At 34.2% G+C, this 13,335-nt stretch overlaps 1 protein-coding gene across 1 annotated transcript in view; it reads left to right on the top strand.

Moving 5' to 3' along the window:
• TACR3 (tachykinin receptor 3) overlaps positions 1-13,335 on the top strand; it is a 62,448-nt gene that overhangs the window by 16,325 nt on the left and 32,788 nt on the right. Inside the window, exons 2-3 of the mRNA XM_066385096.1 lie at positions 6,950-7,138; positions 10,201-10,351. Of these exons, the coding sequence (XP_066241193.1) occupies positions 6,950-7,138; positions 10,201-10,351 (340 nt within the window). The remainder of the gene's footprint in view (positions 1-6,949; positions 7,139-10,200; positions 10,352-13,335) is intronic.

Raw genomic sequence — 13,335 nt, 5'->3', positions numbered from 1 at the left:
GTTTTATCTCTATAAAACATTGAATACTAGAAATATTTACAGGTAAATTTGAATGTTAAATATGTTTTGATAAAGACATTACTTCCACAAGATAATCTGCTAAGAGTTCAAAAATATTTCATAGAGATTTAAGATCTTATCAAAATTAAGTTTAATATATGATTGATAACATAAAATAACTGTGAAAGCTGTGCTTTTGAAGTGATATGTACAAGGTTATATATCTTACATTAATTTCCTGTGACAATATAGAGATGACAATGGTAGTAAATTGGACTTCAAAAAAAGTGATCTAAAATTTTATAATATCTCATAAACAAAATAATCTATTATGTTCTGATTTTTAAATTATCAGAGATAGTAGTAGCAGAAAATAATCTTTAGAAGTGTTTTATATTGTCAATATAGAAAACCACTTTTAAATTTGTTTTTAAAATTTTGAGGAGAAATTATTTCATGTAATGTTCACCAATTAGGTAGCTTATTTTATATAAATCATTTTATAGTTACTATAAATAATTTGAATTTAAAGATTAAAGGATTCCTAGATAAAATACTTAGAATCATGTATAGAATGTAGTAAACATTTAACATGTCAATAATTATTGCTTTTATTGTTAAAAAACACACTAAATTTATATTCAACAGATTACATTGGTGAAGTCATCTCAATACTTACATCTTCAGCTCATTTGATTCTTCTGCTTTTTCCTCTCTGTGCTATAGAGAAGCTAGCCTTCAGTTCTTCAAATACCTCATGCTTTCTTCAACCTCAGGACTTGCTCTTCCATTTTCTCTTCAAATCCTGCCTTCATTCTAATTAATTCTGGGAAGCCACACTTAGTGGCTCTTCCATCATTTCCATTAATACCACAGATTAGGTCAAATTTTCTATTTTATGCTTTATATTACTAGTACATCTTTTCATGACATCACAGTGTACACAATGTAGACAATTTTATGCCGCAGAATTCCCAAAGTATTGACCTAGACAGACTAGCCTAATGAGGAAGTGGAAGACTAGGCTAAACTTCTCAAGAGATTGAGAAGTGACAGGATCACTCATAGTGCACGTGGGGTTTTAGAAAATGACAGAATATAAGGTGAGCATAACAAAGGGAGGAAAGCCAAATTTGGAACCATAAAGATGAGAAATGATAATGTATTCTTTCTTCTTCCCCAAATGTATAAATTCAATGAAGTTTTGAAATCTAAAGTGTTTTCTATAACTGGCTGTTTTTGTGGAAATCAAGTGACAGTACAATTTTGCATCAATGTTCACACTATGTGAGATGAATGAATTTTATATAGATCTAAGAATAAAAATGGGGCAACAAATAAGTCAGGTAAAATTTTTTTTTAAATCATGAGGAAGTGTGCTAAACTCACATAGGCCATTACACCAAAGCTCCAAGGAAAGTTTAACCTAATATCCAAGAGGCAATGTTGTCCTAAATGACAGTAAAGTAATATTCACATATTTTCTGATTATTTTAATAACATATTTCTTCTGCATTAGACTCTGTCTCTACAAGATTAAAGATAACATCTTCTTTTGTTTATTAATATAGCCAAATAATGCCATACCATTCTAGAAAATAGCACTTAAGAAATAGTTGAAAATAAATACTTGATATTTATTAAATAAGTGTATAAACTTCATTGCTAACTTTAAATTGAAAGTTTGTACAATGAAAAAAAAAAAACTTTCACTATTCTGATGCTTTATTCTTTAAATAAAAATTTTCTCAGCCCTGGCTGGTTGATTCAGTGGTAGAGCATCAGCCTGGCGTGTGGAAGTCCTAGGTTCGATTCCTAGTCAGGGCACACAGGAGAAGCGCCTATTTGCTTCTCCACACTTCCCCCTCTCCTTCCTCTCTATCTCTCTCTTCTCCTCCCACAGCAAAGGCTCCATTGAAGCAAAGTTGGCCCGGGCGCTGAGGATGGCTCCATGGCCTCTGCCTCAGGTGCTAGATGGCTCTGATTGCAGTGAAGCAATGCCCCAGAGGGGCTGAGCATCATCCCCTGGTGGGCATGCGGGGTGGATACCAGTTGGGTGCATGCGAGAGTCTGTCTGTCTGCCTACCTGCCACTTCTCACTTCTCACTGTAGAAAAATACAAAAATAAAATAAAATTAAAAATATAAATTTTCTCAAATGTCAGTGTAAAAATTTTATTTATATAAATAAAAAAATTTGAGTAGCCTAACCAGGTGGTGGCTCAGTGGATAGAGAATTGGACTGGGATGAGGAGGACCCACCCAGGTTCGAAACCCCAAGGTCACTGGCTTGAGCACAGGTTCATCTGGCTTGAGTGTAGGTTCACCAACTTGAGCACAGGGTCGCTGGCTTGAAGCCCATGGTCACTGGCTTAAGCTGAGGATCACTGGCTTGAGCAAGGGGACATTGGCTTGGCTGGTGTCCCCCGGTCAAGACACATATAAGAAAGCAATCAATGAACAACCAGTGTGCCACAACTATGAGTTGATGCTTCTCATCTCTCTCCCTTCCCATTTGTCCCTGTCTGTCTTTCTGTCTCTCTCTATAAAAAGAAAAAAATTGGAAAAGTGACCACATCAAAGATATAAACTTCTTTAAAAGAAGAATAAAGTACTGACATTTGTGTGAGTTTATACCTAAGATTCAATCATTTCTTTTCAGGGTCCAGAGGATGTTTATCTGGATGAGCTTAAACAGCCATTTTCCTCATGCCTACTGTTGAGCAAGTTTTTATTGCTGGAGAGAGTCACAGAATAAAAATACTAATGCCACAGTGAATTCCTAATCACCAATTTCAAATTGGTCTCCAGCAATTCCTGGCTATTCTACCCACTTCTTTGGCCAACTGGCTCTCCCTTTCTGCAGTATTTCAATATTTTCTTTATTTTCCTCAGACTATTACCATAATTCAATCTCTAATAGCAAAACTCTATTTCAAGCACCAATCATCACTCACCCAAACCAAAGCAATAGCCAGGCAATTTGTTTCCCTACTTCCATTCTTTCTATCTTTCACTTCATTCCCCAGACTAAAATCTGATTATCCTCCTTCTTTGATTGACACCTCAATTACTTACTATAAGACACAAATCTATAGCCTGCATTACACCTTTGTCTCAAACCATGTTCCCCTTTCACTATCTGTGTTTCATTATGGTAGCCTTTAATTACTCAAGTATATAATGCTTCTCTCACTCTGACCCATCCTATTGGTTTCCAGGGGCTGCTCTGACAAAGTACCCACAAACTGAGTGACTTAGAATAATAGAAATCTATTGTTTCACAGTTCTGGAAGCTAAAAGTCTGAAATTAGGGTGTTGGTAGGGACCATGCTCCTTCTGAAAGTTGGGGAAATATCCTCCCTTTCCTCTTCTTGGTTTCTGGGGATTTGCTGGCAGTCTTGGCATTCCTTGATTTGGAATACCTCCCTCAATCTTCCATCTTCACCTGGTGTTCTCCACGTGTTTCTCTCTGTATCCAAATTTCTTTTGTACCAATCATTGGATTAGAACTCACCCTAATAACCTAATTTTAACTTGATTACTTATATAAATACTATATTTCTAAATAAAGTCACATTCTCTGATACTAGGAGTTAGAGTTAATATGTCTTTTTTAAGGGGATACAATTCAACCAAGTAAAATTCACCATTAACCCAGGAGTTTTTCACATGTTGATTGTTCTCCAAGAAATCTTTGCAACCCTCACCCCTCTGCCACTTGCCTCGTCACCCTTCAAGCTTTCAACCAATGACCTTTCTTAGGAAAGACTGATTCACAATATAAATAGGTTTCCCCAGTGAATGTATTCATGTGACCATATATATATACCTTGCCTTTGTAACACTTACCACATGTGTAATTTTACATTTATTGGTGATATTATGTGATTAATATCTATCTACTTCACTAGACTGTAAGCTCTGTGAAAGTCATCTTTCCTCCCTGTTGTATCACTAATTGTATCACTAGAATACCACAGCAGGCATTTAATAAATGTTTGAATGAATAAATAAATAAAAACAGACCATAAATGACAAAACTGTCAGCTTGAAGTTTTAATATTTCTACTTTTATTAAAGTATTAGAACATAAATTGTTTCCATATAATATTCTCTATCATTAGACTAACTGGCTAAAAAAAATCTACAAGAAATCTGTAGTTTATTTTGAATTATCCATGCTACAGTATCAGCACAGGATTCTCACCCTGTTCATGACACTCAATTTCTCTTTGAGTCTCAAAATATCAATTGTTAAACATCCATATTGCATTAAAAAAAGACTCTAGAGCAAGCAAAACCCAAAAGATCATAATAGAACTTGAAAATATTCAGTTCAGTAAAACAAAATTTATTGATAAGGTGATATGGCTGACTCTGGAAACCCCAAAAAACAATTCAAGACAGTGAGAAATATTACAGTGATTTATGATCAGCAGCAATGGAACCCAAAATGCTCAACTACAACTATTACCTTTAAATGTTTGACTTTTATGTTATTTTGCATATGAATGCTTTTGCATTACAAGGCAAAATGCAACTTCTGATTCTTTGGGAGGCATCTACCATATATATTATTCTTCTCTTTCACAATTTTTTACATAAATGGTTTTTTTCAAAGCCATCATTTGTATTCATATGGAATTTATTTATTTATTTTTTACAGAGACAGAGAGTGAGTCAGAGAGAGGGATAGACAGGGACAGACAGAAAGGAACGGAGAGAGATGAGAAGCATCAATCATCAGTTTTTCATTGCGTGTTGCAACACCCTAGTTGTTCATCGATTGCCCTCTGACATGTGCCTTGACCGCGAGCCTTCAGCAGACCGAGCAACCCCTTGCTGGAGCCAGCGACCTTGGGCTCAAGCTAGTGGGCCTTTGCTCAAACCAGATGAGCCCACACTCAAGCTGGCGACCTCAGGGTCTCGAACCTGGATCCTCCGCATCCCAGTCCGACGCTCCATTCTCTACACCACCGCCTGGTCAGGCTCCATCCATATGGAATTTGAAGACTGGCAGAACTGGTTTAGAATTCTAGCTCTTGACAACTGAGTCATTTTGAACAATTTACTTAATTTCTTTAAGCCTCAGTTTTCTTCTCTGCAAAATAAAAAATAATATTATTTTACTAATTGGATTATTCTGGATTAAATATAAATAATGTATTTAATAAATTGCCTTGTTATGATTAACAATCAATAACTGTTGCTATTATCTTCATCAACATAAACATGAAAGGTAAATTTTAAAGTTTTAATTTTATATTCTATGATCACTTTATTTTCTTAAACCAAAGTTCTGTTTTCATAATTGTTTTTATATCCAACATTCACTTTTACCTATTTACTGTTATGCATAATAAATTAAGAATATTTTCTTTAAGTAAATTACAACTAAAGTTAATATCATGAAAAGTGTATAGATAATTCCAATACATCTACTGAAAATTAATTCTGATTGATAATTACAAAAGCACAGCCTGACCAGGTAATGGCACAGTGGATGGAGCATCAGACTGGGATGCAGGCAACCCAGGTTCGAAACCCCGAGGTGACCAGCTTGAGTGCAAGCTCATCTGGTTTGAGCAAGGCTCACCAGCTTGAGCCCAAGATTGCTGGCTTGAGCAAGGGGTCACTTGGTCTGCTGTAGACCCCCAGTCAAGGCACATATGAGAAAGTAATCGATGAACAACTAAGGTGCCACAACAAAGACTTGATGCTTCTCATCTCTCTCCCTTCTTGTCTGTCTGTCCTTATCTGTCCCTCTCTCTGTCTCTCTCTGTCTCTGTCTCTATCACAAAAAAAGAATAAGAATAATAATTACAAAAGTACAAATAAACAAATTTAGTAAGATATTTTTATTTTGAAATATTTATTCTTGTTAAAATGTTCTTGACCTAAATAACACTCATTCTTTGATACAAGTGTTGCCTTTGAAAATTTTTCATAAATCAATACATATTTGAGAAACACAAAATGGCCAACACTAACAATAAAAAAATTAAATAATGTGATTTATTGATAGAAATACAAAATTATAGTTAATGTGTTGTACATTATTTTCTGCTCTATTAGCCAGAATTTGGCAATATCACTAAATTTAAAACCAGAATTTTATTCTCCCAGATTTAGTGTTATTATTTTATCAGGTGAATAAAGCTTGACATTGGTTACTATATTCAGAGAGGTAACAATTTCCAAACACCTGCATTCTAAAAATCATGTATAAGTGTGTTCTTAGAGCCTCAAATATATTTTAATAAAAATTATATATAGTTATATGGATAGACACTATGAAGCTTTTCATGATGCAGTATGAATTCAATTTTAGAGGTAACGGGAAGTCATAACCTCATTCATATTTATTTATCTTTATCTGAATCCTGAACTTGTCTCTTCATGCTTTTAGATGGAAATGTTGATGATATCTTTCATAGAGATTTCTCATCTTTGTTAATCATGTAGGTATTATCCATATTGTTTCTAGAATTTTCTTTTAAAAATTTAAACATACAGAAAAAAATGGAGGTCTTGAGGTACTGAATTTATATTTTAAGCACTTATTACTCACTTTTCCACTTTATTCAGCAGACATTTATGAATTCTGAAAATGTGCAAGGCACAGCAGCAAATAATCAATACCTTTCACTTATATTATTTCTATTGATCTTGACTTCTCCTCCAAGAGGTGTATATTCTTATTTCTATTTTAAAAATAATAAAGCTGAGGTTCAAAAAGGTTTAAAAAGTGACAGAATAGAATCTGAACTTCGATTTGTCTGATTCCAAAGACTGTGATAATTATTACTTTATGCTGCATCTGCACAAGCAAAATCCTTATCAACTTGTTTACTGGAGGAGAGAGAACCCTGGCCACTGAAACATCTCTGAAACTATTTTTCAACTCTGTTAACAAGAGAATGACAAAATTGTTTTGTTTGTTTTAGGTATATGGCCATTATTGATCCCCTGAAACCCAGACTGTCTGCTAAAGCAACGAAGATTGTCATTGGCAGTATTTGGATTCTAGCGTTTTTACTTGCCTTCCCTCAGTGTCTTTACTCCAAAATCAATGTCATGCCAGGCCGTACTCTTTGCTATGTGCAGTGGCCAGAAGGTACCAAACAACATTTCACGTAAGTTAATTCTCCATTATGATTTCCAATTCAATTTATTGAACACTTAAGGATCTGTCGTTTGGGAGCAACAATGAAATAAGACATTTTTCTCAATGTCTCATACCTTACTTGAAAAAAGAGACATGTAGAAATATTATATTACAATATGATATGGTCAATAAGTTGATGTTAGTTACAAAGATTTATAATTGGAAAAATGTAATGACTTCTATATGGGGCAGTTCTGAAAAATTTCCTAAAGTTGGTAAGTTCATTGGAGATGAAAGCAGTGCCCAAAGGAAGGCAGGATTGTTATTGATTGAGAAATGAGTGAGAAGGGAGGAACTAAAGCCCAGACATGTAGATGCTATTTTAAGAAGTATGGCTGGCCCTGGTTGGGGGCTCTATTGGTTGGAGCATCATCTCCATTGCACCAAGGTTGCGGGTTTGATTCCGGTCAGGGCACACAAAAGTCAGCCAAAAATACATAGAAATAAGTGGTACAACAAATCAATGTTTTTTCCTCTCTTCTCTTCCTCCCTCTCTCTCTAAAATTAATAAATAAAATTTTTTAAAAATTTAAATAAGCCTGGCTGAAAGGAAGGGAGTCTGGTAGGTCCTTGGATGTGTTCTTTTGTTTTACCATTAAAGAAACTTAAACACTAGGTTGAAAAAAAAATAGAAATGTTATATGATAGAATTTGACATTTCATATTTTGGACCGACCTTAAAAAAAAGTATGAAATACTGCCATTTATGGCAACATGGGTAGATCTAGGGAGCATTACATTAAGTGAAATAAGTCAAATGGAAAAGGAAAAGAACCCTATGATTTCATTCATATGCAGGATATAGAACAGAAAACAATAAATAAACAAACAAAACAAGTAAACAACTCATAGACAAAGACAACAGTACTATAGTGCTTACCAGAGGGCAAGGAGGAAGGAGAGGTAGTCAGGGGTAAAGGGAATCAAACATATGGTGACAGGAGATTTGATTGGTTGGTGAGCACACAATGCAATACACAGATAATGTATTCTAGAATTGTATACTTGAAACCTATATAATTTTATTAATGTCATTCCAATAAATTTTTTGAAAAGCAAATGGAAAAAAATATATATATTTTTTGCATTTGTTTTTTTATTCTGATCATTTAAATATTATTTCAATATAATTCTTATTTAGTGACCAGTTCTTTTTCATTTAAAAATAACAGCCCTGGCCGGTTGGCTCAGTGGTAGAGCATCAGCCTGGCGTGCAGGAGTCCCCGGTTCAATTCCGGGCCAGGGCACACAAGAGAAGCGCCCATCTGCTTCTCCACCCCTCCCCCTCTCCTTCCTCTCTGTCTCTCTCTTCTCCTCCCACAGCCAAGACTCCATTGGAGCAAAGTTGGCCCGGGCGCTGAGGATGGCTCAATGGCCTCTGCCTCAGGCGCTAGAATGGCTCTGGATGCAACAGAGCAACGCCCCAGATGGGCAGAGCATCGCCCCCTGGTGGGCATGCCGGGTGGATCCCGGTCGGGCACATGCAGGAGTCTGTCTGACTGCCTCCCCATTTGCAACTTCAGAAAAATACAAAAAAAAATAATAACAATAATACATGCCTGACCAGGCAGCACAATGGATAGAGCATCGGACTGGGATGAGGAAGACCCAAGTTTGAGACCCTGAGGTCACCAGCTTGAGTTCAGGGTCATCTGGTTTGAGCAAAAGCTCACCAGCTTGGACACAAGGTCGCTGGCTTGAGCAAGGGGTTACTAGGTCTGCTGAAGGCCCACAGTCAAGGCACATATGAGAAAGCAATCAATGAACAACTAAGGTGTCACAATGAAAAACTGATGATTGATGCTTCTCATCTCTCTCCATTCCTGTCTGTCTGTCCCTATCTATCCCTCTCTCTGACTCTCTCTCTGTCTCTGTAAAAAAAGAAAAAAGAAAAAAAGAAAAATAACAATAATCACATATAAATCATTTTTTAAAGCTGTCATTGACAACTCTGCTCTACCAAAAGTCCAGATTTTTTAAAATATTAGAAGCTTTTATTGAAGAAAAAGCAAGGAGCAGTTTTTAAACTTTTCTACCATTATTTATAAATCTTAATTGTATAATAAAATCAAGTTAATAGTAAAATTTCATTGTTTGTTGACTGAATAATACTTTAATACTTAATAAGCTATCAGGAAACAGAGAGGCAAGGAAATTTAAGATATCCCTTATAAAATAAATAAATAAATAAATAAATCCCACACGCAGCATTGAGAAGATTAGCATATCAAACTCTTGAATCTTGAATTACTTTAAAGCCTTCTTAAGACACTTGGAAGCCACACAAAAGTTTATATAAACACTAGTTGGTCTGTTACATTTTTGGTTACCCTCTATTCCTCCCTTCTTGCCTCCTATAATTTTGATGGAAAGCTATGAAAGTCCAGAATTTAGTTTGATAATAATACTGTCCAGAATTCATTGTGATTGACATGTCTGCATATTATTCACCAAATTAATAATCCAATCAAATATTCCATGACTTTGAAAAAATACATGTAAATGTCTTTATCTAATTTTTAAAATCACAAATAGCTTTGTGAATTAAATGTGGCTCACAGTATTTGGTAACATGTTTTTCATTTGCATGAAAAACAGTTTATTTCAAATGTGAATGATGTGATAGGAATGTATACATAGATTTACATAGAAGAAAATGTCAGTTGATTATTTTATTTCGTCCCATCTCTTTTCCTCTGATGATACATTTAATTAGGTTAGCTCAACAACTACCAAGCAGAGGAAAAGCATTTATCCTGAACTTCTAAGCAAGGGGGAAGGGCAGGTGTAGTTTAAATGAACACTGCAGTTCAGCTATCATGTGTGAAGATTGACAAAGATCAATTGGTAGCATTTGGACAACTGTAGTTGACAATAGCATGCTATGTTAATGGATTTGTGAAATGAGGACTTAGAGAAAATGTGGAAATATTCTTTGGCACTTTCAATTATGATTTAAAATAAAATGAATTCAAATTCTATTTTATCTCAATATGATCTTCAGTATATATTTTTTTGTATTTCTTTCAGTTACCATATTATTGTCATTCTATTGGTGTACTGTTTCCCATTGCTCATCATGGGCATCACATACACGATCGTTGGAATCACTCTCTGGGGAGGAGAGATCCCAGGAGATACCTGTGACAAGTATCATGAGCAGCTAAAAGCTAAGAGGAAGGTACTGTTCCTTATAATTTACCTAGCATTTGTGTAAATTTTGGCATATCAGAGAGGGAGAGAAACCTACTTATGCTTTGATTCTACTTTCTTTTCATCCAATTTTTCTACTTCCTTTTTGTCTTCTATAAGCCACTGATTATGTGCAATATCAGTCTGTAATAGAATAGTCACTTCCCTACAGAAAGACTTATTACCTTGTACAGAATATTCTCAACTACTTCACAGAAACCTTTTGAAATTTTACTTTGTGGAGTCCCAGTTGACTGTATTTCTGCAGTTTTAGCTATCTTTGTTCTTTATTGAACAAAATGTCTCTGATGTACTCTATAATCTTCCAGAAGTTTCTTGATCTCAAGAATGGCATCTCCCTTAGTATGTGCTATAATTTCCTAATATCCATTTATCTATCCCACCTTCTCTACCTTCCTAACACTTCTCCTTACTCCTTCCCTCTCTCTCATCTAGTTTCTGTACAAACATCATGTGTCCAACTAAAAGATTAGAGTTGCATTAATGCTCTTATACAACTTATTGGGTGACATTATAAAGGCTATTTCTGAACATCCACATTAAACAAGAAACACTGTAAAGTTATTATATTGACATTTTACTGGGATTTTTATTAAGATTATTTTTAGACTACCATTATGTGACTCAGTGAGTGATATTTTTTTATAAATTTGTACAGTTAGAAAGAATCATGGTCATCTATTCCAGCCTCTTCTCATGTACTTAATGAAAATCTGAGAAGTTTTTCCAAGGATAAGAGTCATACTATTATGCCAACTCCTATTTATTTTATACTTATGGTTTATTTATTTATGTAGAACTACCAACTACATGGACACTTCTCTTAAAAAACATTCAACAATTTTAAAATCCCTTACCTACAAACATACACATCACAACCATCAATCATGTTTTAAAAATGTAATGCGGAAAATGGGTTACATTTTAATATTAATGTTTTTCCTTCTGTTATTTACAAATAATGGTAGACAAGATTTATGTTTGGTTAACAATTTATCATGCTCTCTAGTATTTGGGAAAAATAGTACACATAATCTTTCCCACATCAACTTACTTATTTCAGCCTGTAATATCTATATAATTTTATTTTAATTATCTTGCAAAAATAACACTTTAAAAATGAAGTGCACAAACAACCAAATTATGCTTTTAGCACTAAAGAAAGAATCCTAAAACCTAGGAGAATATTAATAACTTGGTTGTCTTAAGTGAACAGTTTCTCTTTCTCTTTTGTAATTTCAACTCTCATTTTGTAAGATCTTGCTCATATTGAAAGATGCTCTTTGGGGGAATATTCTCTTAATAGCGATGTTTTAGGCAGCATTATATTAAATGACTGATGTGATGTTTTATGTATTTCAGAATAATTTTTGCCTATCAACCACTTAGTTTTCTGTCTTTTGTTTCTTATTGCTTTAGGCATTTTTAAAGTTTTCCCCTATTCATTTCTGGACAAATTAAAATAAGTATAGCAATTGTAAATTATAGTTATTTTTTCATATACACATATTTTTCTAGCAAGAAATAAAAATTTAATGAATATCCTTTTTATTTTTGCATTGAGTTCTGGAGAGAATAATAACAAGACTGAATATTTCTGTCTTTACCTCTATATAACTGATAAAAGTAAGGTATAAATATTTCCTACTTATTTCATTAAATTACAATTTTAAAGTATAAACATCAATTTAAATTGAGAGTGTGACCCTTCTAAGTTATGTCTAAAAGAAAGGTATTTAAATTTTTTAGTCCACGTGTCTTTTTCTCAGATTGTATTCCAAATTAAAATAATACAAAATGACATTTATGTCATGGACTTCTCATAATAAATTATCAGATCCTTATATTTTTTTATTTATTTTAATGAGAGGAGGGGAGATAGTGAGACAGACTCCCACATGTACCCAAACCAGTCCCCCTGGCAACCCCTGTTAGGGCCAATGCTCGAATCAACTGGGTAATTTTTAGTGCCTGAGGCTGACATGCTCATACTAACTAAGCTATCCTCAGTGCCCTGGGTGGATACTAGAACCAAGCAAGACACTGGCTGCAGGAGGGGAAGAGGGGGAGGGGGAGAGAGGGGAGGAGAAAAGAAGATAGATACTTCTCTTGTGTGCCCTTACTGGGAATCAAACCTGGGATGTCCATATGCCAGGACAGCACTCTATCCATTGAACCAACTGGCCAGGGCTTATTCTTAGATTTCTTTTACAGTCACTAATTAGTATAACCATCAGTAACACTCATTTTTTCCCTAAAATTTAATATTTCAAAATTAATTTCTTTTTTTATCTGAAATTAAAATACTGTCTGGTATGGTTTGGAATAGAGTTATTTCTAGTAATCATTTATGTATTAATATGTCTACTTAGGTCAAAGATATAAATCATAACTTGGATGGGCCATTTAATTATATTCTGTCTCCTAGAAAATACATCTTTGAAATTACAGATTTGACTTCAGGGATAATATAAGAAAGTTTTGATTATAATAGTGCAAATTTATTCTGTTAGGAAAAACAACAATACAACCAGTCTTCTAGTAATATAAGAACAGTGAATGTTGATTGAGATCCTAAATACACATAAACTTGAATAAAAAAATTAAGTCAAATCACTGAGAAGATCTTTGCAAATATTGAGAAGCATTGCTTCCATTTCTCTTTCACCCACAATTTTTAGAAATTGTGTTTAATTTCAAACCTTGTTGATTAAAATTTTCAAAGAACAGACAGTAGAAATAAATTACATGTCTAAGGTATTTAGAACCTAGCATGTCTAAGAAAGTAACTACTATGAAACTTTCAGATCATTAACCATCCCCACTTCATCTTTACATATGCCCTGCCTAAGTATGTATATGGTTTGAAAATAATAGTAGTGTCTTAGCCAGTGCTAAATATTAAAAAGATAAACTATTAGTCTTGAGAAATAAATTAATACCTCTGGAAAT

This window comes from Saccopteryx leptura, chromosome 5 (assembly GCF_036850995.1).
Source record: "Saccopteryx leptura isolate mSacLep1 chromosome 5, mSacLep1_pri_phased_curated, whole genome shotgun sequence".
NCBI classification, from domain to species: Eukaryota; Metazoa; Chordata; class Mammalia; order Chiroptera; family Emballonuridae; genus Saccopteryx; species Saccopteryx leptura.
Note: the sequence above shows the minus strand (reverse complement) of the source record. Positions and strands in the feature narration are given on the sequence as shown.